At 28.2% G+C, this 27,637-nt stretch overlaps 4 protein-coding genes across 7 annotated transcripts; 3 read left to right on the forward strand and 1 right to left on the reverse strand.

Annotated features, from left to right (window-relative positions):
• Window positions 1-300: 300 nt before the first annotated feature.
• Window positions 301-5,953, forward strand: LOC123262420 (anaphase-promoting complex subunit 4). 2 transcript variants are annotated; one of them, XM_044724616.1, is made up of 5 exons: window positions 301-574; window positions 1,172-2,067; window positions 2,144-2,367; window positions 4,639-5,353; window positions 5,807-5,953. In XM_044724616.1, the coding sequence occupies exons 1-5, from the start codon at window positions 469-471 to the stop codon at window positions 5,930-5,932; spliced, it is 2,067 nt and encodes a 688-aa protein (XP_044580551.1). In that variant the 5' UTR covers window positions 301-468; the 3' UTR covers window positions 5,933-5,953. The 2 variants fall into 2 exon arrangements, with proteins under 2 accessions (XP_044580551.1, XP_044580550.1); XM_044724615.1 differs by having other exon boundaries at window positions 304-574; window positions 4,639-5,408; window positions 5,484-5,953.
• An 11,852-nt stretch (window positions 5,954-17,805) lies between these two features.
• LOC123262513 lies at window positions 17,806-19,032 on the reverse strand. 2 transcript variants are annotated; one of them, XR_006508950.1, is made up of 4 exons: window positions 18,635-19,032; window positions 18,390-18,508; window positions 18,170-18,245; window positions 17,806-18,097 (listed from the first exon to the last, which is right to left on the reverse strand). XR_006508950.1 is itself a non-coding variant. In XM_044724762.1 (3 exons), the coding sequence occupies exons 1-3, from the start codon at window positions 18,433-18,435 to the stop codon at window positions 17,881-17,883; spliced, it is 339 nt and encodes a 112-aa protein (XP_044580697.1). In that variant the 5' UTR covers window positions 18,436-19,031; the 3' UTR covers window positions 17,807-17,880. The 2 variants fall into 2 exon arrangements, 1 of the variants encoding a protein (XP_044580697.1); XM_044724762.1 differs by having other exon boundaries at window positions 17,807-18,097; window positions 18,390-19,031.
• A 2,621-nt stretch (window positions 19,033-21,653) lies between these two features.
• LOC123262469 (ribosome biogenesis protein BRX1 homolog) lies at window positions 21,654-24,028 on the forward strand. 2 transcript variants are annotated; one of them, XM_044724698.1, is made up of 4 exons: window positions 21,654-21,807; window positions 22,014-22,130; window positions 23,068-23,344; window positions 23,423-24,028. In XM_044724698.1, the coding sequence occupies exons 2-4, from the start codon at window positions 22,020-22,022 to the stop codon at window positions 24,016-24,018; spliced, it is 984 nt and encodes a 327-aa protein (XP_044580633.1). In that variant the 5' UTR covers window positions 21,654-21,807; window positions 22,014-22,019; the 3' UTR covers window positions 24,019-24,028. The 2 variants fall into 2 exon arrangements, with proteins under 2 accessions (XP_044580633.1, XP_044580632.1); XM_044724697.1 differs by having other exon boundaries at window positions 21,655-21,776.
• Window positions 24,029-25,220: 1,192 nt separating this feature from the next.
• Window positions 25,221-27,343, forward strand: LOC123262500. The gene is made up of 4 exons (XM_044724745.1): window positions 25,221-25,383; window positions 25,740-25,935; window positions 26,140-26,177; window positions 26,992-27,343. The coding sequence occupies exons 1-4, from the start codon at window positions 25,329-25,331 to the stop codon at window positions 27,228-27,230; spliced, it is 528 nt and encodes a 175-aa protein (XP_044580680.1). The 5' UTR covers window positions 25,221-25,328; the 3' UTR covers window positions 27,231-27,343.
• The last annotated feature ends 294 nt before the right edge of the window (window positions 27,344-27,637 follow it).

The following is a 27,637-nucleotide window of genomic DNA, read 5'->3' on the forward strand; positions in this document are numbered from 1 at the left end:
TATTTTCTTAATCCCTTAATTTTTGTGAGAAGTGTACATCATTTGTTTACCAAGCACAAATTTTTTTACAGAACGGAAAAATTTATTTCTGTCGTTTGCGATTTCTTACTAGTGTTTAAAATTACTTCAAATTTTTAATATACAATCAATATGATCGATCTCACCCCAATAGCTGATATGTACCGATCGAAACGTTATAATCTGACAATAAAATTGTATCATTTGATTAATTTCTTACTTACTAATCTATGCTGTCAGCCGTTTATAGCGTCTAAATGAAGTCAATATAATTCTTGCAAGCCTGGCACATGCGCATCAAGAATTTCCAACTAGAGAGCGCTGAGATGATTTATTATGATTATTATTTGATTTTCTGTTTATGTTTGCATAGTTTTTACAAATTTTCTACTTAGGTTATAAATTCAAAAAATTTTTAATACAAATTCATTGTTTATAAAAAATAAAAAAATGTCTGGAACAATAAGACAATTAGAAGAACGTCAACTGGCTACAGAAGTAACAATAATGCGTTGGTCACCTAAAATGGATCTTCTAGCTGTAGCTAATAAAAAAGGTTAATGTTTTTTTAATACTACATTATAATTTAATTATTGATTATAAATTCAATTGATTAGTTGTTACTGTCAAAATTTTCTTCTTTGTTTTTTTATATTTATAAAAATATAAAATTTTTTAAATTATGAAAATCATAATTTGTTGAAAAATTTTATTTATTAATTTAAAAAAATTACAATTGCTTTAAATTTTTATGATTTAATTTTTGTAAAACCATGATCTATTTTTTCTTTGAATTTATCAAAAATATAATGATTGGTAAAAAAAATTTTTGGAGTTCACTGTTAAAATTTTTTATGATCAAAAAAATTTTTTCTACTCACCCAATATTTTAAAATTTTTCTTTACAAATTCTATTTTTGACAAGAAATAAAAATTAATTTTAATGATTTTAAATATGATTGTAATTGTGAAATTTTTTTTAATTAATTAAAATCTGACCATTTTTTTAAATTTTCTCCATAATTCTTAGCACCGATGCTCTAATTTATTTGTTAAATGAAACTAAAAATTGTCAGATGTCTGCTGATTTCAGTGTCATTAATTTCCCAATTTTGGGTAAAAATATATTTTAATATTTTTTCTCATTTTTTAGGTGAGGTATCACTTCATCGTCTAACATGGCAACGTGTCTGGCTAGTGAGCCCACCAGAAGAATCAGAAACAATTTCAAATTTATCGTGGCATCCTGAAGGTAAATTGTTGGCTGTATCATATGATAATACCAAAGTACTCCATTTGATTGATATTGAAAATAAAAATATAATACACAAACAGAAATATAAACCAAATAATCTTATAACATGTATGTCCTGGTTGTCACTATCTCAGCAAGATTCATCAAACGACAATTTCAAACAATTAAATTTACAAATAAATGATGAAAAGTCTTCAATAACACCAACTGGTCCATACTTGCCACCGTTACCAAGTTTGAATCACACGTTTACGCAAGAGACAGGGCGTAAGGAGTTCTCTGTTAAATCTCTTGACATACTATTTTTGGGTCATGAAACTGGTGAAATATCGATGTATGTATTTGGCATGTTTTATTGTGGGAAATTGAAAATTTGCGATGGTGTTGTGTCAGAAATAACAGGTGGTTGCGGCAATCCAATTTGGGTGAGCTGCCGAGTTAACGACAGTAAAACAATAAAAGTATATCGATTATCGTGTTCTTTATTGGAGAGCAGCAGAGCATTTTTAAAAATAGCTCAAATGCAAGCACAAATAGATTATTTGATGGATTATTTATCGCAAACATTGATGGCCATTTCTGAGGCTTGGGAAACTATTTTGCTGGAAATGGATGAGAAGTTAACCCGCTACGAAGACAATGAACCACTGGGTACACTAGCTGCTGATTTTTTAGAATTATTAATGATTGGTATTTCTTCAAGTAAATTGGCTAGCTTTTTACTACATGATTTGTCGGATAAAGGGTTGAAGAAATTAGCACACAGTATTGATATTTGTTATGGTAATATCCAGGTAATTTTTTTTATTTAAAATTTATTATTTATTTTATTGATAGGTTAATTATTTTTGTTTTAATTTGTTGTGGTAGAAACTGGTGATGAAACATTTGAATAGTGTCGGTATGGCATTAGCTTATCAACTTGGAGAAATGCAAGGCATGGCGAGATTCGGTGGTGACTATAAAGCATTAGGGTTGGAAAATGATAAACAAATAACAATGGCATTACATGCTGTTGAAACATTTCTGGCTAAGTCGTCTGAAATCGAGCAGGTTATTGATCAAAGTATGAAAGAATATAAATCATTTTTCAGGTAAATTTCTTTTTTTACTATAGTTTTTGTTGAAAATTTGATAAGTTGAATAATATTAAGGAATAATATAATATTTTTTACACTTCATTATAATTATCTACACTAGAAAAAAAAATTTCCTGGTTTAAGAATTTTTCTGCGCAAATCAAGACGATAAAGTTCTTCAAATTTTTTTTCTTGATTCAAGTTAATTTTTTTTTTTTTTGTGTATGCTAAACTATTAGAGAATATACAAAATCAATACACTTGAGCAATCAATAGTAAAATGAAGTAAAACTTGTTAATATGAAAAATAAAAAAGGTCGACCGATCGTCACGGAAACTGAGTTGACACTAACGATGTCCGCTGATTACGCTAAAGACTGAGGGTATCCCCCTGCCGTATGCTTTTGAGTGTGATTAACTTAAAAAAAAAATAAATTATAACTTAAGGATGTTCAATCGTTAATCGTTACGCTAGAGTCAAATGAGTACCAACTTTTTATAAAATTTATTGGGGTTTTGAGAAAAATTTTAAAGTATATCAATAATCTTATGATGATTTATAATTTTTTTTTTTATTTACCTAAAATATTTTTTAGGCATCTATTTTAAAAAATCAGTAAATAATCAGTAAATTAGTCATTGATTTGACGTCCATCTTTATTGTTTATTAAATTTTACAAATCTGTCATTTCTAACCATGTAATTAGCTGTATTCAGGTGCTTGTTTTTAGCACGGTCAAAAATCAACTAAAAAAATTTTAAATACTTTTTTAAAAAGTATTTAAAAAGTATATAAATTTTTAAATAACAAATCTTGTCAAGATAATAGGATAAACTTATCAAATTATTTCATTGTCATAGGTTCTTAAGACTATGCAAGTTTTTAAAATAATAAGACATCTTGAAGTTGGTGAAAATAAAGTTGAAAGATTCCATTAAATTAATAAAAAAATTAACTCGATTTGAGAGAAAAATTCTTGAACTAAGAATATCATTTTGAAGAGTTTAATCATCTTAAATCAAGTGAAAAATTCACACTTTTTCGATACTTTTAATTGTTTTTTTATTTCTTTTGTTTATTTTGATGTTCTTTGTACGTCTTTAAAAATTCTCAGAATGAAGTTTCGTGAGGTAAATACGCAGCTTGAATAACATTTTTATTTTTCGATCAATAAAAATAAGTAAAAGACGAAAAAAATTTACTCTTAAAATTTCAGAATTTACAAAAAGTTTTTTTTTTAGGACAAAAAATAAAAAATTAATGTTTTTTTTTTTTTTTTTTCCCCAATAGCTCTGAAAATTTTTTATCTATTTTTCACTTCAAAATGAAACTTAATAAAATATCCTGATTAGTTAATTTTTGAAATATTTATAGCCATTTCAAAGTAAAAGTTCTTTTTTTTTTAATTTGTAACTTTTTTGGGTGGGCAAAAAAATTAAAAAAATCCTGAGAAACAATTTTAATAGAAAAACTTTAAAAAGTGATTTACCTGCAAGTCATTCCTGGAACTTACCGCTTTTTTCGAACTCGAAAATTTTCTAATTGGTTAATTATTGAGATCTTCGAGCTCAAAAATTTAAAAGTTATATTAAAAAAATGATTATTTAAAAATTTTTAAATGGCTATAACTTTTAAACACCTAGTTCGATTTTGATTTACTTGGCATCATTCGATGCAGTTTTTGAATGCAAAAAATTGTTTATCAGGTCTTGAGTCGATAGATAGAAGAATTTAAAAGTTATTTCAAAAAACGATTATTCATAAATTTTTAAATGGCTACAATTTTTGAGCGCGTCGTTCGATTTTGACTTACTTGGTACCATTCAACGCAGTTTTTTAACTACAAAAAAGTATCTGTGATGTTTGGAGTTGATTAGTCAAATATTTTGAAAGTTATTTAGAAAAACTTTTATATAATTTTTTTTTGGTTTTTATTTTTTGAATATTTTTGAAACAGCGACGGATTGACTTCAAAATCTAATCAACACGAAGTATCAATGAACATTTTCGAACGCCGTGTCGCTTATCTCGATCGGTTGATTCGTCGTAAAGATATCGGACCACATAATTTTATTTACTTACACACATACGCGGCCGGACGTCCAGTTGGAAACAGTCGGAATGGCTTGCTAAGACCTCAAAACCTGGAGATTTGATGAAAACTCGCATTCTCAAAATCGAACGGAAATCTATAACTTTCTACTTTTCAAAATTATTAGTTTTCAAAATGAGATATAATAAAATATAAAATTTTAAATTAAACTTACATATTTAATTTTTTTCAGATGGTTATACGTTGAAATAGCAAAATTGACCGATGAAAAAATACAACAAGATGCAAGCAAAATATCACAACAAGAATTAACATTTATTGCGGAATTTTTACTAAATTTTGACACGAGCAAAAATACGAAAGCCAACGATACAATGAACCAAAGTGCGACTACATTAACTGTAATTGATAATACCAACGCTAGTACCAGCAATAGCAACAACAATGACATTGATAATAATAATTCAAGTACGGGACGACGGAAAGGAGTAAATTTAGAAAAATTAGGACAGTATTTACGCCGAGAGCCATTGAAAATTCCATTATCCGTCGAAGGTAGTGAATGGGGTGCTATGTTACAGGAAAATAAATGTTTACTCGAGCATCCATTAATTATCAAGCAAAATTTAAATATGTCACTTTTACAATCTTATGATGCTGTTGTTGATACTATTGATAAAGTATTTTTTGACGCTTACAAAGGACTGGTGAATCATTTCAAAAACAATTCCATTGTACTTACCAATAAGTCACACAAAAATGATAAAATCAATTACGATCATAATCATGACAGCATATCTTCACAAATTGTTGATGATAATGGTGAACTTTTCCTTGCTACTACCGATAGCAATGGTAAAATTTTAAAAATTTTTAAAATAGAAGCTTATGAGTATGATGATGTTTATCGTGAAGACTACCATAATGGTGATGATGATGATGATGATGAAAAAGTAGAAATGGATTTTAAAGTTGCAATGGTTGATTTGGATAATCGACAAGGTAATTATTAATTTTTCATTTCTGGTTTAGATCATATGAGGTTTCATGATTTTGTAATTTTTATTTTATTTGCAGATTCGTTTTCAAAAACCTCAACTGATTTAAAGATAGTGGATTTACAGTTCTATTCAACAAGTTACTTGAGCTTATTGGTATTAAATACAAATAATAGTACTACTTGTTTAATACAGTTGCCAATTAAAGAAGACAAGTTATTTGATAATCCCGATGAGATAATTTATTCTATTAATGATTTCATTGGGAGTAATTTACCGAAATCATTCAATGGAATAACCGCTAATAAAATTGTTGTATCAGGACAACGTAAAGTTGCTGCTGTTTTGAGTGAAAATAATCGTAAGATTCGGTTACTAGAAACTGAAGTTGAGCCAGATGAAGACGATGACGATGAGGAGGATGAGGATGATGATAATAATGATAACATTAACTTATCGAAAAGTATTAATGATACACGGGAAGATGTTTCTATGGACATGTCTAGTGCTCATGAAAATTTATTGTAAATAAATTTTTAAGAAAAATAATTTAAAAAAGTTATTATAATACTTACAAATAACCACTTTACACCCAATAAGGTAAGTGATTTCTATACTAGTCAGGTCCCCTTTATCGGCCATAGGCTGGAAGTCGTATAAATTTTGTCAAGAGTACGTAAATAAAAAATTAGTAAAATTGTTGACCCTACTAGGCCATCTCTGAAACTTCCCGCTAATTTCAAATGCAAAGCATTCAAAATATCGCCTATTACAAAGTTTTTGTGATTTTCGAGCTCAAAAATCCAATTTGTATTCAGTAACACCCTTTTTTGAAAATATTTGAACTACAATAACTTTTAGATAAATAAACCGATTTTGATATATTTGGCGGCATTTAGCGCAGTTAAGAGAGCTTTACAAAAATTCTCAAAAAGAAATTCGATCTGATGAACAATTGAAAAACTATAGTAAAAAACGTTTCCTTTTCAAGCACTAATAGTTAAATTATTAAACTTAAAACAATCCGAAAAGAGATTTTGAAATTGTTAGAAAAAATCTGGAAATCGGTTGACGGCGAAGGTGAACCCTAGAACTTCCCGCTAAGTTTGAATTTGAAGCGCCTTAAAATGTGTTTTTTGGTTTATATTTGACCTTTTCAAGCTTGAAGTACAGTTTTTCACATTTTGAGCTCGAAGATTTATTCCTTCTTTAAATTTTTAATTTTGCAATTTCGACAGATTTTTAATTTATAAAACTTGATCTTTCGTAAATTTTTAAATTCTTCTAGTTCAAATTCAATCTTCGATTTCGAAAATATTACTTAAAAATTAAAAATTCTGTAATTTAGTTGATTCGTGAAAAATTGTAACATTTACTACAATCTGTAAAATATAAAAAAAAACTAGAAAAACGGCTGACCCCAAAGGCCATCCCTGCAACTTCCCGCTAATTTCATAACTAAACACTTAAAATTGCAGTTTCTTAGCAGGAAGTTAAAAATACAAAATAGCTTTTAGTTACCTAACTTCATTTTTCTTGTAAGATTAATTTTCTAACTTCTAAAAATGTTCCAACTATAAATTCTCAGTACACATCAATAACTTCACAAATTTTTAAAAATTTGCAATTTTCAGCAGGAATCCGAAAATAAAATACTCACAGAATAAGAATTTAAAAAAATATTTATTTTTTACGAAGCACGGAATGCTCACTTAACCCTTCGTAGATCGCATAATGAGCGCGGCGCCGCCTTTTTTGCATTTTTTTTTTTTCTCGAAATTGAGTTCATTGATAATTTTGAAAAAAATTAAGTGCATTCTTTTAACCTTTCTAAAAATTGTGACGTTATCAAAAAGCATAAAAATATTTACGAAGTAATTTAAAAAATCAATGTTCGGAACCGGGCGGCGCTATGCCGCCCGGTGCGAGTGAGCCTCCGGGAGATTTTCTAACTGCGCTGTTGCCAAATGTCGTTACCGCCACTATTTCAATCTATTTTACCGCACGTGAGGTACAAAAATAGGGTGCCACAACTTAGTCCTAACAGAGACTATACAAAACGTAATGTTTTTAGCAAGGTGCAATATCCCAAACGTCTGATGTCGAGATAAGCACATGTAAGAAATGTGACACTTGCCGAAAATTAGTTTTCATAAACGTTACTTAATCCTAAAATGTATATGCTAGAAATGTGATGTCTAAAGAACGTTCATGTTAAGAAACGTTATACTTCAAAAATGTAAAGCTTCTAAAAGTGATAGCATCACAAGTGTGCCATTTGTAAATCGTTCAAGGTTCTAAACGTGATGTTTCCCTAACGTCATACGTTTAAAAAAATTCAGCCGCGTTACCGACTGCAAAACAAGTCAAATTCAATCGATATTATAGATTTCTTATGATACTATACCTGGAAATTTTCGTCTATAAAATCACACTGTCATATATACAAACGTCAAAAATTTTATTTGACAAAAATTCAAGTCAGAATGATATTTATGAGCAAACTTAAATCCTCTTTGAGTTGTGAGAACAATGATATTAAAGTTAGCAGTCACTTGACAATTAAAAAAATTTTTTAACAAACAAATTTGTTACAAAAATTATTTTAAAAATTGCATTTTTAATTTTTTTTAAATGTCTAGATGTCAATTTTTTTTGCCATAATTTATTTGTTACAAAAATTTAAAAATTATTAAATGTCGGCTAATTTAATTTTCATGTGAGAACACAATAGTTGAAAGTCACAGGACCATTTGATTGTAGCATAGAGAACACACTTAATCAATTAAAAGTTTCAATAATTTCGAAAAAATAACCAATGCAAAAGCGAATTTAATAAAAAGATAGGAAGGAGAATGTAATTTTTATTTAAACATATATATACATACTTATATAAACTTTTAAGACATATGTATTATTTTCTAAATTAGTTGACGAGCTGAGTCAAAATATATCCAAATTTTTCAAAAGTTTCGTCATCAGGACCAATGCAATAGTTAGATTTTCATACGATTCTCTACTATTCAAATACGATATCAATTTCATGAAAAACTTCCATTGAATAATAGTATTCTGGTGGCTGTAGAATCACGCCTGGAAAAATAAAGTTAACACTTTTAGTTAATGCTATTTCTATTATCAATTTTGTAGTTTTACATGGTGATATTAATGCCATCGATTTTATGTACACCATCTTTTTATCTTCTTATTTTATTTCACAGAACATAACATTTTTGGTAGCTTTGATTATTCGTTATGTATATTTTGTAGCTTTGATATTTGGTAGCTTTGATTATTCGTTATTAATTTTTCAAATATTGTCTACAAAATTTAAACAATCTATCTATCAGATCTCGATTAGATCCTTTGAAGAATGGACTACTATATCGCGTTACTAATGCCGGAAGGTCGCATCTCAACATCTACGCCCTTCTGGCCCTGCAGAACCAAAAGGGCGTATAAAAAAATTTTTTTTTACTCCAATTAGCCTAAAAATATTTATAACATATAGATCTGTAAGGAAAGTGAATAAAAATTGTTTTTGTATACGCCCTTTTGGCTTTAAGACAAAAAATTCTAAAGCAATAAGGGCGCATCATTTTTTTTTAATCATAATTAATTATTAGCCTTAAAAAAAAAAGAAAAGTTATAACAGTTATATAGACTCCTCTGCTCATTTTATTTGAAGAGAATAAATATTTATATTTATATTTATATAATTATTTCAAGAAAATAAGTATTTTATTAAAGAAACAAAAATATCAATTTAGCTTAGGCACTTTTCGAATTACGTTATTATTATTATTAATTTTTATTTATCAAGTTATTGTTACTAGTATTATTATTATTGATAAAATTTGTATTATTATTATTACTACTGTTATAATTATTAAAATTCATATTTTTATTGATGAAATTGTTAATAGTATTATGATTATTATTATTATTATTATTATTATAATAATTATTATTATTATTATAATTATTATTATTATTATGTTATTAAATGCTCAGGGGGGTTGTCCCCGAAGTCCGACTCTCCGAGGGCCCAGCCTGAGCTCCATCCATTACTGCTGGACCACTCCGCACAACAAGGCGGTTAGCGGCCACAGCAGGCCAAAGTCATTTCCCTAAGTAGACGGAGGGAACCTAATATTACAGCCTTCTGCATCCTGACAGCCAAGAACTCAGATTTTGACGTGCAAGCTGGAACTTTGGCAAGTGAGGATACAAAAGACTGTTTCATCCCTCCAAGGACGCCAACGATTAGGACGACTAGTTTGACACGGTAACCTGGGTAAAGTTTGCCAATTTCAAATAGGAGATCCTGATATATTTTTCTTTTGTGCTCTTCTTTGGCTGAGATGTTGTGTTCAGCCGGGGCCGAGAACTCAATGACATAAATGTCACGAGTGGCCTTGTCGAAGAGCACAATATCGGGTTTGTTGTGATCGATCCGCCGGGTTGTTGCAAATGGCATGTTCCAGTAAATTTTGCAACTGTCATTCTCAACAACCTGGGGAATATCTCCTGGTAGATAAGGCAGCACTGGTGTCATATCAATACCGTAGTAATGACGAAGATAGTAGTACAGTACTCTCAGGGCAGCGTTGTGACGCTGGATATATGCACCTCTCGCCAGCACAGGACATGCCGACAAAAGGTGTATGAGCGTCTCTGGGTGTTGTTTACACATCCTACATGACGTGTCCAGAAGCTGCACCTGGAGCACCTTGCTACGGTATTCTAGAGTGTTAATGACACCATCTTGGCAGGCAAATATGAACCCTTCAGTCTCGGACATCAGGCCAGCTGACTTTAAGAAGGAAAAGGTCAGCTGCGTGGACAAGCCATGATCACGCACGTGTTTGAAGTACACGCTGTGCATGGACTTGTCCATCAGTTCGCCTAGGAGTTGTTTTTCCTCGGCGTTCCTGATGACGCTCTTAAATTCTTCCTTTCGGAGTTCCATAAGAGCGTTTATCTCTCCAAGACCAAGGGTTCTTGCTGCATATATAGCTGCCTTATACAAGAACGACCCCTTATGCGCATTTTCATGTTTATGTACGATTTGCATAAGGAAGTCATCCTCGTCTGCAGTGAAATTGACAACCTCGAATGTTAAGCCCAGGACCAAACGATCATGCAGCCGCTCCAAACTCTGCAGACCTCTCCCACCGATGGACCGGGAGAGGTATAATCTGGCGACTGATGAATTGGGGTGCATGCTCCGATTCATATTGATAACCTTACGGGTTTTGATGTCGAGATCTGGTAAATCCTTTCGGGCCCATTTCAGGACACCGAAAGAGTATAGTAAGACTGGGACAGCGAGCATGTTAGTGGCGGAGACTTTATTTTTGCCGGAAAGTTCGGAGGACCAAATTTTCCGGAGTCTCCTAACATACTCACTACGGAGAGTTGCTCGGACTTCAGAGACCGCATGCATGCGGTGCTCTTCCATTCCTAGGTATCTATACAACTCTCCGGCGCCTAATTGTCTTAAGATGCTCCCATCTACTAACTCGACATCATCACCCGTGTCAGAGCACTTACCCCTCGCCAGATGTATGACCGCACACTTGTCCAACCCAAAAGACATTCCGACATCTCGTGTGTACTCTGCTACGATGTTCAGGGCTGCCTGTAGATGATCTTCATTAGCACTATATAGCTTCAGATCATCCATGTAAAGCAGATGGGTGATCGAGTATTTTCGATCACCCGGAGGCCCCACAGAGTACCCATGGATTTTACGGAGAGCAACAGATATAGGCAGCAGTGAGATGCAAAACAGCAGAGGGCTCAAGGAATCGCCTTGAAGACCCCTCGTTTGTACTCTACAACTCCGGTTACGTGCAATGCGTTTCCATTTCCTACAGGGAAACGCGTTCGGCAGAGCTGAATTGTACGCCGAATACATTCCACCGTTTTGGGATTGACCCCCAGGCATTTGAGGAGGTATAAAATCAACTCATGAGGAGTTGAGTCAAATGCCTTGCGATAGTCAATCCAGGCCATTGACAGGTTGCGTTGATAGTAGTTATTATTATTATTATTATTATTATTATTATTATTATTATTATTATTATTATTATTATTATTATTACTTTATGACATTTATCAAATACTTTTTTTCCAATCAAAAATAATAATCGTAGTAATTAAACCTGCGAGTGGATTTCAATCGTGATAATGTCTTACTAGTTTTACGTTTAATTTCTTAGGTATAACGTGATTGAGCCAAATATCGAGTTACAATAGTGTAAAAGAGTTAGCGGCTGTTAGATTAAAATGATAAGACTAATTATAAAATTATGCATCGAGAGAAAAAAGAGCTCGATTCAACGCGACTTGGCTCAGTTTCTTTACATGTTAGATTTTTATTAACAAAACAATACTGTCTATAAAAATGTTAATTATTATTTAATATTTAATTTTCGAATTATGTTATTATTATTATTAATTTTTATTTATCAAGTTATTGTTACTAGTATTATTATTATTGATAAAATTTCTAATAATATATATTAGACGATGTGACTTTGGTGTCAGATTGGTCAGATTGAAATTCATATAGGTTTTTCATTATCTGAAGAAATCTACTGCATCAACGGAACTCCTACAGTCGATATGGCCGATTGACTTTTTAAACGTATGACGTTAGGGAAACATCACGTTTAGAACCTTGAACGATTTAGAAATGGCACACTTGTGATGCTATCGCTTTTAGAAGCTTTACATTTTTGAAGTATAACGTTTCTTAACATGAACGTTCTTTAGACATCACATTTCTAGCATATACATTTTAGGATTAAGTAACGTTTATGAAAACTAATTTTCGGCGTGTCACATTTCTTACATGTGGTTATCTCGATATCAGACGTTTGGGATAATGCACCTTGCTAGAAACATTACGTTTTGTATAGTCTCTGTTAGGACTAAGTTGTGGCACCCCAAAAATAAAGTAATGTTTAAGGTTAGTTTTTACTGTTTACATTATAACTTGTGATTTGTTCAAAATAATGTAATAATTACACTCATATTTAATAAATTAAATATTATTTATATAAAAATAGTAATAATAATACAATTGGTAAATAAATTATTTTATAGTACATCATACTAAAATTAACAGATGTCTGGCTTTATATATTACTAATTATTTAAATAATGAAAAAACAAAAAAATTTCAGGTGAACGAATTAAAAAAAAAAAAATAACAATGGATGCCAATTTTTCATGAGTGTGAATTCAGCCGACATCCGACAAATGAAAGTTTTCACAATCGATAACTTTGTGAAAATATCGATTACAATCGTTTTGAAAAGTGATAATGGCGCGTATTCGAATTCTCTTCGAGAGCATTTTTTAAAATTTTTATTCAATTGATTTCCTGAGCTATAATTTTCAAAATAAAATTTAATTTGGAAATATTGAAAATATATATCGACGAAAATGAATCAAATTCTAGTAATAGAGCATTTTACTTTCAATTTTCAGAAGCATTTTTTTATTTTTTGCAGAAAATGATTAGGTTCTTTCAGCTATAACTTTTGAAATAATGTTCTAAACGAAAAAAAAAAAAAAAATGCTCTTCTTTATTTGATCAAATCCTACAGGAGCATTTTTTTTTTTTTTAATTTTCCAAGTTTAACATATTTATAATCATTTTTTTAATATCCGACAAATTTAAATTTTCATCTACAAGCGTGCAACCACTATATATAATTAAAAAAACACTTAGCTCTTGTTTATTTTTTTCTAAATTACAAGAGTATTTTTTTTTAAATTAACTTTTGAGGTAAGTTTTTTTTTTATATATACTTTTTGTATATTAATTACAAAAACAATTCATTAATATGTAGTTTTTCAATAAATTTACATAAAATTCCATTGTTTGCTGAAATTTATTATTTTGTGTTCAATAAACTCTCTGTTTTATTTTTGGAGCTTATAGTTGATCTACTTGTACATTGCAAACGTTGTTCGAATCTCTCATTTCTTTTTTTAGTGGCGCTGTACTCAAATATTTGAATGATTTGAACTTTTCAGTTATTGTTAAGCAGACATTGTTGAAAAGATAACATTGTTGAAATAATATTTTTAAGCAATATTCTACTTCTTAAAATTTATTTTTTCTAATCTTTTAGCCATAACATGATTTTTAATTGGTTAATTTTTTTGCTGATAAAAGGTAATAAAAATGTCAGAAGTAGATACTGTTCTGATCTTACATGAATTAATTTTTATTTCTTTAATTTATTTAATTTTCGATCAGTGCTGATTATATTCTGAATACAAATTCATTAATAACTATGAAATTCGATATTACTAAGACTTATTTTGCTGTATTATCATTAGCTAATAATATTGATAATATTGGTGATAATTTAGCTCAGTTAAAAACTATTTTCAGATCTTTGTGATTATTTTAAATTACAACCACATGCAATTAGTAAATTTAAGGTCAACTTATACTTTGCTTGGAAAAACAATCGAAGAGATTTTAAAAACAAAATTATTAAACAGATGGAGTTAAAAAAGAATCAACCAAATAATTCTAACGACAACAACAACAACGACAAAAAAACTAGTCTTCAAGATTCTAATTTGAAAGAAATTTCTTCCACTGATACTGCATTCGATTCTAAAGAAGATGTGGATAATACTGAAGAGTTGGTTCGACAGTTGAGTCATCAATTCAGCACATCTTCAATATCTTCACATGAGAACGTCGATAACCGTAATCTAAAAGTAAGAAATGATTATGATTATTTAGGCTCGTTAAAAATACCTTTAGCTGAACTTCTTCATAAAGATGTTATTAGCTCTGATCTAGTTAATCATCAGTTACGTACTCTTTTACCAACAAAATTTAACATAAATTGCTTTTTTGTTATTAGTAAATTTGTACCTGATGATAATTTCAAGTTTCACGATTATGGCTTTTGTCGTCAACCAGGATGTTCCATAAAATTTAAATTTCATGGAACTACAACTGGTCTCACTTCCAACATCAAAATTTTTTCTACATCGGGTTCAACAAACCATCAACTTTCCTTGGCTTACGAATTACGTGGATCTGAACGGATAAAATTACAAGACCGGTTAAAGCATGAGAAGCCACGATCGGTTCGTAATTCATTAGTTAATGAGATGAACAAAGAACTCGTTAAGAGTGATGGTAATCACCAATTTACTTACTCTAGCAATACAGTTCGGAAAGCTCGATCATTAGCACTCAGTAAAAATGACCGTGATCCAAATGATGTGGTTGATATTATGTTACGAAAAGCTGAGGCCAATGATCATCCTTACATCAGAGAATACGTCCAACCATTTAATATATATCTTGGGATAAATGAACAAATTGATCTATTAAAAAAATTTTTAAATCTTGAACTACATTTTGATGCGACTGGATCAGTTGTTAGACCACCTTATCAAAATTCTAAACGTGTCTATTATTATATAGGTGCAGTGAACATTGATAAAAAAATATATCATGTACTTGAGCTTATCACGAACAATCACACATCTGATTCAATTGGCAAATTTTTTTAATATTTTCGAGATTTTTGGATTAAAAATGGAGTAGATTGGCCATGTTTTAAATCATTAGTCTCCGACTGGTCATGGGGATGTATTAATGCACTCATGTTTTATTGGAATGATTGTTCTGTCAAAGAGTACATTAAAATAACTTACAAGAAAATTTTTTCAGATGAACCATTACCATCAAATATAATACCCTTATATTTATGCTACCCTCACATAATGAAAATGATTTCTAGGTACGGTAAAACCCATAAAGTTAAACCAGAGACAACTAAATTATTTTTAGAAGCTTTCGCTAGACTAGTCCATTGTAAAAATATAAATATTTTTGATCAGTTAGTCGAATTGTTGTTTGTAATATTATTATATCCGTTCAAATGTTTGGAGCTGATAAATGCACTGAAATTTTTTTCTACCGTAAAATATTTGAAAGAAACAATTGACTCTGAAAATTGTGATGTTGATGAAGATCCAATCACTGTTGATAGTGAAGCTAAGACTGATTATGATTCGTCACCTTATTTTCAACGATATGTCTGTAAGAAAAACAAAATTGAAGACGACATAAAGCAATTGAAAGGATTTCTAGCTCCAAAAAATAAATTCCAGTCTTTTGTTGTGGCTCACTACTTACTTGAGCATCTATTACCATATTTATACTTCTGGTCAGTATTATTAAATGAAACTGGAAATTATTCGTCAAATGCCTCTGCGGAAAATCATTTTAAACAAGTAAAAATAGCATATGTCAATAATTTAAAAGCTGGACGTTTCATTGACATCATAGAAGTTTCATTACGCAGCTCATACAATCAGTTGGGGTTGGAAGAACCGAAGAGCTACGTCAAAGCTGCGCAAAAACAACACAAGCGTATAAGTAAACCGGATAATTTAAAGTCGGAAGAATATTGGAACCGTGGTCAAGACATCAAAAGAAGAAAAGTTGAAAAATATCAAAATGCGACTATTATTGAAAAAGCTGCTATTACTATTCGAAGATCTGCTTTGAATTTTAATTCCAATTGGACAATCAAAGATGATGATTATTACTTTGCTCCTGAACTGATGAAATTTTATTTTGTAGCCTATCATCGGGATTATGCTGATCCCAATAAATGTTTGTATTTAATGGGCGAAGATTATTGTACATTGTACAATAATAATTGGTTGTCCAATGGAATTATTGATTATTATTCAAATATAGTTGTTTCAAGATCTCGTTTCAACCATTGTGTTGGCTATACTTCTTGTGAAATGAGTTATTATATTCTATTAAAAAGATGTTTCAATGTTGGGGAAAACTTTTTTGAAATTTTAAACGATTTGTGGAGTGGTAAAACTTCTCTAATTTTACCACTCAATATAAACGATTCTCACTGGACTCTTCTTTACGTAGATGTAAAATCGCATCAAATTTATTATATGGATCCGCTAACAACTAAATTCCGACAAAAAGACAGCATTGTAGAAAATTTTATATTTTGTTATGAAAAAATGTTTCCTAATCTAAAAAAAAAATGGACAATTGCAACGAATGAATATCCAACGAATAAATATAGATTTTATGTTAAATCATTTGGTAAATAGAATAAATATTTATTAAAATTGTAAATATGTGTTTGTATAACTTAATGTAAGTCTTTTTATAATAATTTTTATTTTGTCAAGTTTTACTTTCATTTAAAGTTTAAAGAAAAAGTTTTAAGTTTAAGAAGTCTATAAAAAAAAATTTAATTCAGGAGAAATTAATTTTCAATTGTTTATATTGTTAGAATAAAAAAAAGTTAATTTTAAAAAAAATGCTCTTGTAATTTAGAAAAAAATAAACAAGAGCTAAGTGTTTTTTTAATTATATATAGTGGTTGCACGCTTGTAGATGAAAATTTAAATTTGTCGGATATTAAAAAAATGATTATAAATATGTTAAACTTGGAAAATTAAAAAAAAAAATTATCCTGTAGGATTTGATCAAATAAAGAAGAGCATTTTTTTTTTTTTTTTTCGTTTAGAACATTATTTCAAAAGTTATAGATGAAAGAACCTAATCATTTTCTGCGAAAAATAAAAAAATGCTTCTGAAAATTGAAAGTAAAATGCTCTATTACTAGAATTTGATTCATTTTCGTCGTTATATATTTTCAATATTTCCAAATGAAATTTTATTTTGAAAATTATAGCTCAGGAAATCAATTGAATAAAAATTTAAGAAAATGCTCTCGAAGAGAATTCGAATACGCGCCATTATCACTTTTCAAAACGATTGTAATCGATATTTTCACAAAGTTATCGATTGTGAAAACTTTCAATTGTCGGATGTCGGCTGAATTCACACTCATAATTTTTCAAATTATTTTTTTTTTGATTGAATTTAATTCTAATTATGATAATTAATTTAGCGGATATTTGATAATTTTAAGAATTTTTGTAACAAATAAATTATGACAAAAAATAATTATAAAAAAAATTGACATTCAGACGTTTTAAAAAATTAAAGATGCAATTTTTTTTAAATAATTTTTTTGAAGAAATTTGTTTGTTAAAAAAAATTAAAAAATTGTCAAGTGACAGCTAGATTTAATGTCATATTATAATTTTATAATCTGGTCTTAGATGTTAAATTTAATTATGTCACATGTGATAAAATTAAAAAAAAAATTTTGTTATTCAATTAAATTTATGATAAAATATAAAAGTAAAATTATATTTAATCATAAAACATTGAAAAAATACTTTATCTCACAAGGAAATAGTATTAGTTTACATTTGGCAACAGCACGTACGTTTTAACACGGCGCGCGGCGGAGCGCTCACCATGCGACCGACTTAGTTCGGAAAAGACACGCTACCTACGAAGGGTTAAATTATTTTTCTTTGGAAGACATATGTGACAATGAGTCATAAACATATCAGTTATTTTAATTATCAATCTGTTCTTCGATTGTCATAATTATCTCTAACGTACAACTTAGATAACCCAAAATACTTGTTAATGTTATACAGATAATTAACAAAATTAATTGTAACAATAGAATATATGGCGATTTAGTAAAAAACCAGTTGGACCCGAGCTCAAGTCCTAATATAACAGCGGTTATGATATTAAGCATTGCCCAGCGAATAAAGACATTTTCCCTGAAATTTTGATTGATAGTTTACTTATTATTTATCAATTTTAATTGTCATAATTATTTATTGAATACTTACACACTAAGACCTAATTCGCATACAACCAATAATAGAATAATTTTAACTGCACGCTCGAAATTAACGTCTCTGAATTCTATAAAAATAAGTTATTTAAAAATTTCTAAAATGAAATAGAGAGATTTCTTAAAATTGATAATTAAATTAAGAGTAACTCTATAATATAATGGTTAGCATTTTTATGAAGTACAAAAATTAATGAAAAATGAAAAATAAATACCGTTTATTATTGGCATTATTAGCTGTTGAAATATTTGAACTGCCATGTTTAATCCAGGTTATTTTTTAAGAACTTTGAAATGATTGTAATGCTTTTAGTAAGCAAAGACCTTTCGAATACTGATGCAAAGTTATTTTATAATTGCTGTTTTTTTTACATTTATGATTTTAATACAGGTAATATCATTAATCATAAAATTCTATAGTTTTCTGTTTGCTTACACTACAGTAATACTATAAACTGACCTTAATTCTAAGAGATTCCCAAATTTTGGTCAACAAGTTAGCATAACATGGGAATGACGGTAGCCATGTTTGGCCTAAAAACGGAAATGATGGTGACCTCTAGCTGTTTTCATGATCCCAAATCTTGAAATTGAGTTGTTATGTTCTTGATACTTATTTTCAAATTTTAATAGGGCTAGAAATTCAAATTGTGCGCCGTGTGCGCGCTTTAATCATAATCACCAATAAATAATCAGGAACCATTTTTTTTTCCGATAAGTTTCAATACTAATTAACCCAGGTAACATGTGTATGAGCAAGATTTAGGTGCCAGTGTCTTGAGCAAAACCCCTAGTTGCTAATGTCTTTTTCTACATATGGGTCTTGCTCAAGTTCATGTAGAAAGAATTGGTTCAAGATTTATATGTAACTAGCTCAAGACATTTTATGTAAGAACATGAGACAAGTCTAATACAAGGTGCATTGAAAAACTTTCTGACAGATTTTTTGAATCAGAAACTCACAACAAACACACCCATGACTAGCTCAAGATTTGCTTAAGATCCGTAATTCTCAGTGATTTGTTCATTTCTAAAGCATTTGTGAACCAAAAACTAACAGCAAATGTTGAAGCGTGACTTGCTCAAGATGCATGATGCAAATATATATTTTATAGCACTTTTTCCCCTCCACTACTTGAAGATGTATTGATTCAGTGGTGTTCATTTTAAAATAATTTTGTCTTGATCGATAAAACAGTAGGTCTATACTCTAAAAGATTAAGCTGATTGAGATCCACTGATCCTATAGTAAATATAGGAGGGGTAGAATGATGCGAACGGTCATTTGAAAACATTTGATCTTGAGCAGATCTTGAGCAAGCCTTGCACAAGTATGTTCAGCATGCTTCTGGTGTCAGTCTTTCTCAAGAATTTATGTAGTTAGTTTATCGATAAGTATTTTCAGATTTTTTCAATTTTCTTACACAATTCTTGAGCTATAATCTGGCCCAAAGTTCTTTTGTACAAGGCTTGTTCAAGACGTCAATTGAATTTGCTACAGGTATCTAGAGCAAGACCCATAGGTAGAAAAAGACACTAACAACGGTCGAAATTGAGACCAGATTTGCTCAAACCTTGAAAAAGATTACTATATGGAAAACGACTCCAATTCAGTCATGAATTTTTAATTATAGGAATTTTCTGAATTTTTGAAAGTTAACATTTGATTTTGAATTATTAAAAAAAAAAAATCATTATTTTTAAATCAATAAATACTCATAGACAAATTTTTTCTAAGACTCTTATTAATTTTATTTACAACTAGCAGTTGATCCCGGCTTCGCACGGGTATTTAACAAAAATTTGAAAATTCAACATAGTCTATGTCATCAGGGAATAGTGTAGCTTCCCAGCAGTAAAAGAATTTTTTAAATTGGTTCAGTAGTTTCGGAGCCTATTCAATGCAAACAAACAAACAAACAACCAAATTTTTCCTCTTTATAATATTAGTATAGATAAAGAACTCTGTTTTCATTCACTAACATATTAAAATTTCTCTTTTTTCTCGGTTCAAAAGATCTGAAAACTTAAATCTTTGAGATTTGAATTATTATTATTATTTCACTATACAACTATTTTACACTCAAACATAGCCTGTCAAAAATATTAACTGAAAAATTTACATTCAATTTTTTTTTTTGAGTAGTCTGTTAGTTTCATGTAAAAAATGAACGAAAGTACTAAAAATTTTTCTCTGTAGCTTTACCTGAAATTTTCATATTTTTATTTTTAACTTCAATTTTATTTGTGAAATTAAGTATATGAATATAGTCTGAATATTATTGTGTCAAATCTGTAAGAGAAATAAAAAAAATTGAAAAACGGTTAATCCTTCAAACCACCCTAAAACTTCCCGCTATTTTCGAGCTTAAAATACACTGATAATTCAATCAATTACTTTATTTTTGTGTTTTTTGAGCTCAAAAATCTACGAATTGTTTTAAAACAACATTTGTTTTGAATATTTAAAAGAATAACTGATTGATTGATAAATGATTGATAAACTGATTGATTGATAAACTGATTGATTGATAAATGATTGATAAATGATTGATAAATGTGTAATGATGTGATGATGATAGTGCATTATTATTTACTTTTTATATTTTATATATGATTATATATTTATACCATATACTTTTTGTATTAAATAATTGTATCTGTGATGGCCGCAAGGAGCCTAGACTCCATGGCCAAATAACAATAAATAAATAAATAAATAAACATTTAAACTGCAATATATTTTTGACCCTAACAGTCAATTTTAATTTTCTCGACGGAATTTGTCGGATATTTTTAAGCCAAAAAGTGCATACAGAGTTTTGAGACGATTGGTCGAATAGTTTGAAAGTTATTTCAAAATAATTTTTGCCCAAGAATCACAAAAAATATTGATTTTTTGGTAGATTTTACTTAACAGGTGTCAAAAATTAATAATCGTCAACTTAAATTCAACAAAACATTAGCAAAAAAAAATTTTTTCCGCTTGGATGGTTTTCATTCCTTGAATATTTTTAAATGGTTTGACCAATTAACTTCTCAATCTAATCAGATTTAAGTCTCAACGTCGACTTTAAAAAATTATAAGTATGATATTGTAGCCGACATTCAACAATTTTTTATAAGCTTATAAAAATTTTCATTATGACAAAAATACTAATACAAAAAATAATAATCGAGGAAATAAAAAAAATTTCCTATTTAACAGTTGTTAAAATCTTTTATACAATCATATAGATAGAATTTGTTAAAAAAAGTTTTAGAAAATTAACTGTCTGCTAATCTTACTCTCATCAAAAAACTTGGGTGTAAATTTTTTTTAATCTTTCAATTTTAGTTTTTGATAAGTGTGAAATTTACTTATTCAACAACTTTTATTATATTTATTACTCATTATTCGGTTTTTTAAAATTTAAAATAGCGTTAGACTTATGCGACATCTAGATAAATTATCGACATAGGAGGCGAGACAGCTAAAGCTATTGCAATTTCTGAAAATTTTTTTGTGTTTGAGGTTTGAGTTACGTTGCATTGAATGAATAGCACGTGTATAACATAACCCGAAAATATTGTGTATTAAAAGTACTGTAGCAAATAAATAGGTATGTTTTTATTTAACAAAATATTTATAAGGTAAACATTGATCTTAAAAAATAACTCTACCGAATATAAAAAAATTTAATTTTAAAATCTGCATCGTCAGTTTATGACAAAGTTAAATGTAATTAGAATTTACTCCATAACAAAACACATTGCCTCGTTTTGATTTATTTTTTTGTTCTTTTAGAAATTTTTTTTATTAATTTTAATAATTCTAATTAAGTGATTTTTTCTTGTAGATAAATATGAAGGTTAAAAGTAAAAAAACCGAAGTTAAAGTAGCACCTGATTCAAAAAATGAATCCCAAAAAGTATTGTTGCCAGCCAAAAGAAGGTCTGATGAAGTGATAAAAAAGGTTAGTTGTACAAATATAAATAATAATTCACTAATTTAATAAAATACTATTTTATGATTCTAAAATTAACAGACGTTTGAATATTTATGTTTAGACATTCGATAATTTTTTGAATACTAAAACTAGCAGACATTCAAAAATTTTCAGTTTTTTTTTTTTATAATTTAATTAAAAATAGAAAAAATATTTTTAAAAATTGCACGTATAATTTTTTAAATTTTCTGTAGGTGAAATTTTTTATTTTAATCTTTTAGCAATAATTTTTTTAATAAAAAAACTAAAACTTGTTAGATGTCTACTAATTTTATTTTCATATTCTTTGAAAAACTTATGTGCAATTAAATAAATTTTCTTACAATCATTAAATTTAAAATTACTTGAAAATATTCTAAATTAGCTGATGGCGAATTTCACTCTCGAGATATTCGACACTTTGTATAATAGTATTTTAATTGTATATTGTACTTACTGTATAGATATTTTGAAGCATACTAATAGTTACGTAGTTTATGTCTAATAAATAACTAGTCAATAATTTTTTCTTATCAATTACAAAACAACAAAGATATTGTACAAATTCTTAAATAATATGTTGTAAATTGATTTTCATTTAGAGAAAAAAAAATGTAGTTTTTTAGTCACCATCTCATCGTTGTATTAAAATTTGAAACTGTCGAAAAAAAAATTAATTATGCATGTATTATTCTTATTGAAATTAAATATTTTTTTGTAGAATCATATTAATATGACAAAATTTTTTTAAGTTATATGCATCCACTTAGTTAAATTAAGATAAACTTTAAATTCATTATCAAATAAAATTTTATGCTTAAATTTCTTAAAAAAAAAAAAAATCAAAAACTTTATGCTTACGTGTTCCATTTAAACTTGAAATTGCAAGCAACATTGTTGATAATTAAATATTTTTCTATTGCAGAAAAAATGGATCAACAGACAGCGAGTTCTAGTACTGGCTTACAGAGGAATAAATCTTAGATCTCGGCATTTAATGGAGGATTTAAAAAGACTTATGCCCCATCATCGGCCTGAAGCTAAAATTGAACGCCAAAAAAATCTCCAAGCAATTAATGAAATCTGCGAGGCAAAAAATTGTAATAAAGCAATTTTATTCGAAGGCCGACTTAAACGAGATCTTTTCATGTGGTTCGCCAACGTCCCGAGTGGTCCTTCTGCTAAATTTCTTGTCGAAAACAGTAAGTTTAATAATAATAATATAAAATATTTGTTTATAATCATGATCATAAATTGATTAATTGAATTTTTTATTACAGTTCACACTATGGGCGAGTTAAAATTAACTGGAAATTGTTTGAGAGGATCTCGACCATTGTTATCTTTTGATGAAAGTTTTTCAACAGATATCCAGTATGGAGTTTTAAAAGAATTGCTTACTCAAATATTTGGAGTGCCAAATCAGCATCCAAAAAGTCAACCTTTCTTTGACCATGTTTACACCTTCAGTATCTTGGACAACAGAATATGGTTTAGAAATTTCCAAATTTTAACGGAAGACGGTGGCTTGGTAGAAGTAGGCCCGAGATTTGTTTTAAATCCAGTTAAAATTTTTTCTGGTAGTTTTGGCGGACCAACCATTTGGGAAAATCCTCATTATATTTCGCCTGGTCAATACTTGAGATCATTTAAAGAAAAAGCTGGTAAAAAATACTTGAACCGAATTGAGCAGAAAGTTGCTCTTAAAATGAATAAGCCAGAAACTACTTACTCACTCAATCCATTGGATGAGATATTCAGTGGGGATGTTGATAAAAAAGCCGAAGATTTGGACAAACTTGAATCCCAGCCAATTAAAAAACAAAAAGTCCAAAAAGTTTCTAAGCAAAAACTGAAAAAAATTGATGTTCAATAATTTGTATTATTAACGTTATTTTTGGTATTTATAGAATAAAGTTATAATTTTTTTTTTATAGAAATTAATAATTTAATAGTTTTCTTTTTTTTAATAATAATAATTATTTCATTTCTAGAGTATGAAGTGTTTCATATAGTTAATGGAATTTTCATAACTATCATTTCTTCTTACCAACAACAGTTTTTCTTCAATTTAAACTATTAAAAAATAAATTAATTTTCGATAAAAAAATTTTTTCTATTATTTTCGGACACATTGCTAATAAACAAAATCTTGACCAAATTCTAATTGAAAAGATATTCTAATCTAGAGACGATAAATTTTAGACGTTCTTCTAAATTTTATCAAAATAACGAAAAAGAATTTGTACCACCCATTTTATTAAACAGATGTTTCTTGATATTTTGTTAGCATCCAAAAAATTGGTCAAAAAAAGAAACATTGAATACTTTTTCTTTTTTTAACCAAGTTTTACCAAGTATGTAAAAAATTTTTTCAAACTCAGAACACTGACTTTTTTTCATTTCGAAAAAAAAAATTTTATTAACTAAAATATCTCTTAATAAATTTCTCACAGAGAATAAAAAAACCGACAAGAGAAAATAACACATACCTATATCATACCGGGGAAAAAAAAAAAAAAAAAAAAAAAAAAACCGGACAATTTACAGTTAAATTTTAAGTATAAAGAAGAGTATTGATTTTTTAATAATTTTTTGTAGCAGTAAATAAAATTAAGTAAAAATTAAAAATTACACATTTACAAAACATTGATGTTACAGTTCGTAAAAATAATTAGATCAGTATCTTTCTTTTCTTTTTCAACTACTAAGTATTTTTTTTAATTAATTTCCATTTTTGATAATGTATAAACTGAGATAGGAATTTTAAAATAAATTAAATAGATAATTTTTAATGTTTTATCCCTGCTATCAGCTTCAGACTTGGTATTTACTGTTAAATAATGTAATCAAGTATTTTCTGTTACTAAATATGATATTGAAATCAGTGTTTCTCTTTACTCAACCCACTTTTAAAATTATTAAGGCTTATGACCTCAGCGATTTTTTTAGACAAACAAGTTTAAAATTTTCTATATTATATTCGAGATATTACTTAAAATTACAGTCGAGAGTCGAAGATACCCGAAGTAACGTCTCTTACTCGTTTGAATTTATATTGATCTTTCAATTATTATGCACCTCTTGCCTCTTATTCTCATTCCCACTCTAATTGTCAAGTTGTTTTGATATATATCATAGTTCATTGTTTATAAATACAAAAATTTTTTTTAAATTTATTCTAAAATGGGTATGAAAGAAATTAATACATGGGTTTTAATACGAAGATACGATAAATTAGGTAATTATTTATTGGTAAAATTATATTTTATTATTTCCTTGATAAAATCGATATAAAAAACTAAAGAGATATTTATTTCAAAATTCTGCTCAAAAAATTCTTTCTAAGCTAATAATTAATGTATATAATAATAATAATAATAATAATAATAATATACCAAGAATAAAATAGAAATAATTGGTTAAAATTAAAAAAAGATAAGCAAAAAATTATAACCAGAATAAAAACTATTTTTGTAATATATATATATATATATATATATATATATATATATATATATATATATATATATATATATATATTGTAACTATATTGTAATACTCCAATATTTTATCTATTAATTATTAATTTTATAGAATCTGATACCGCAAAACTCCAAACAAGTTTACAAAAATTGACACTAAGTCATGACATGATTTCCGATGAATTAAAATCATTGATCTGTAGATCTATTGATGTCGATGATGATGGTTCAAGAGTATTTAAAATTCGACGATTTGACAATAATCTCATACCTTTGTCAACTTTACTGAATGGATCATCGCCAGAAAGGTACCACCTATTAATTATAATCAGAGTTGCAGACGTTGAAATTGTTTAAAAAATTCGGAAAATTGATTAAAAATGTAGTGGGAAAATTTTAGACTGATCAATTTGATTATGTGATAAATTTAAAATTTCATTACTTACCTGCAATATCCATAAATAGAAAAATCAAAATTTTTTTATAATATTGACTTTCATTTTATTTTTCAGACCATTTATTATTGACGTGGTTGAAGTTCATCAATATTGTAAGTTGCTTTAATATATACCGTTTATGAAAAAAATTCTGACTCATATATATAAATATCACACCTGGTTATATTTAAAGTAATTTTTGAAGAACTAGAAGAGTATAATTTGTCATTATTCTTGGTCATAAAATCTTATAATAATATTAGATTTTTTTAAAGTATCACTTTTTTTTTTTTCAAATTCAAATATAAAATAGTAAAAAAAAAAAAAAATATTTATCAAAAATTTTTATTTCTCCATTTGAAAAACTTAATTTCGGTAAAAACCATAAAAATTTAATAAGTTGACGTTTGAAATTTTTCGTAAATTGTTTTTAGTTGTAAAATGCAAAGAAAGTATTAGAAATCACTAAAATTGTTTCGATAAATTTTATTAACATTTTCAAATCGAATTGAAAAAAAATATTTTTTCTATATCATAAATTTCTTTTTAATAAAGTTAAATAAAATATTATGAATTTTACATAGACATTAACAACAATAATATTTATGATTCAATGTCTAACTAATATTTGATTATTGTGATCAGAACTTGACTTTTTCCGTATTTAAATAATTATTTTAAAACAATCACATTGCTATTTTATTATTATTATTATTATTATTATTATTAGAAATTTTTTTTTCTATGAGTGTAATTTTATATCAAACAAAAAAGAGACTACTCACTTAAAACTGTAAGAATTATTTAATTACAAAATATTGACTTGTCTTAAATTATGAGATGTAATAATGTTTATCATGAGCCATCATTTTTTATCTTGATGAAATAAATTTATTATTATTAATAATAATAAAAATCTAATTTTAGGCCCAGTTGAAACACGTACAATTTTACCAAGCTACATCGATGCATTACAAGCTAAATTTAAAGATTTAGAAAAAAGAGTAAAACTAGCGGAAACAGCATTACCAAATTTAAACGATAATCATGTTAAATCTGTTGAAGATGCGGCAACTCAATTATCAACTTGTCTTCATTTTCTTGATCGTCGCCTCGATGAACTTATTCCCGCTTCATGGCAATCACAAATCAATTCTTCAGCTTAAAAAAGAAAGTATTTATAACTGAATGAGACATGACAATGTTAAGGCGTGAATATGCACTTTTAAAAATTTTTTTTTTTTTTAACTACAAAGTAAATTATGAAAAATTATTATTACATAACATTTCATAAATAAATTCTCAGCACAATAATTATTCTTTAAGGTATTACCCTCGCGACTTTCGTCGTCAAAAGTTTATGCTAAAGTGTACGGTACACATACCGGATAGTCATTATTGACAAGCCTAAAACTTTTTGCTGTTTATGTACTTATTTCAGCCAATCACGAACGAGAAACTGATCGTTTGAAAAGTCTGGCAACACTGCGTGAGCGTTAAGATAATTTATAGTGGTTATACTGTAGTGTTTTGGACTAGCTGTAGACTAACCTCTGTTTTGATACATGCGTTT

This window comes from Cotesia glomerata, linkage group LG4, assembly GCF_020080835.1.
Source record: "Cotesia glomerata isolate CgM1 linkage group LG4, MPM_Cglom_v2.3, whole genome shotgun sequence".
Taxonomy (NCBI): domain Eukaryota; kingdom Metazoa; phylum Arthropoda; class Insecta; order Hymenoptera; family Braconidae; genus Cotesia; species Cotesia glomerata.

Excerpts from the sequence above, each read along its gene's own strand:
- LOC123262500 (XM_044724745.1), top strand. The coding sequence starts at position 25,329 with ATGGGTATGAAAGAAATTAATACATGGGTTTTAATACGAAGATACGAT. Across the intron at positions 25,384-25,739 it reads ACGAAGATACGATAAATTAG|AATCTGATACCGCAAAACTC; the intron begins GTAATTATTTAT and ends TTAATTTTATAG. Across the intron at positions 25,936-26,139 it reads AATGGATCATCGCCAGAAAG|ACCATTTATTATTGACGTGG; the intron begins GTACCACCTATT and ends TTTATTTTTCAG.
- LOC123262513 (XM_044724762.1), bottom strand. The coding sequence starts at position 18,435 with ATGGCAGTTCAAATATTTCAACAGCTAATAATGCCAATAATAAACG. Across the intron at positions 18,246-18,389 it reads AATAATGCCAATAATAAACG|AATTCAGAGACGTTAATTTC; the intron begins GTATTTATTTTT and ends TTATTTTTATAG. Across the intron at positions 18,098-18,169 it reads TGCGAATTAGGTCTTAGTGT|GGAAAATGTCTTTATTCGCT; the intron begins GTAAGTATTCAA and ends TCAAAATTTCAG.
- LOC123262420 (XM_044724615.1), top strand. The coding sequence starts at position 469 with ATGTCTGGAACAATAAGACAATTAGAAGAACGTCAACTGGCTACAGAA. Across the intron at positions 2,068-2,143 it reads TTTGTTATGGTAATATCCAG|AAACTGGTGATGAAACATTT; the intron begins GTAATTTTTTTT and ends TTGTTGTGGTAG. Across the intron at positions 5,409-5,483 it reads TGATTTGGATAATCGACAAG|ATTCGTTTTCAAAAACCTCA; the intron begins GTAATTATTAAT and ends TTTTATTTGCAG.
- LOC123262469 (XM_044724698.1), top strand. The coding sequence starts at position 22,020 with ATGAAGGTTAAAAGTAAAAAAACCGAAGTTAAAGTAGCACCTGATTCA. Across the intron at positions 22,131-23,067 it reads CTGATGAAGTGATAAAAAAG|AAAAAATGGATCAACAGACA; the intron begins GTTAGTTGTACA and ends TTTCTATTGCAG. Across the intron at positions 23,345-23,422 it reads TAAATTTCTTGTCGAAAACA|TTCACACTATGGGCGAGTTA; the intron begins GTAAGTTTAATA and ends TTTTTATTACAG.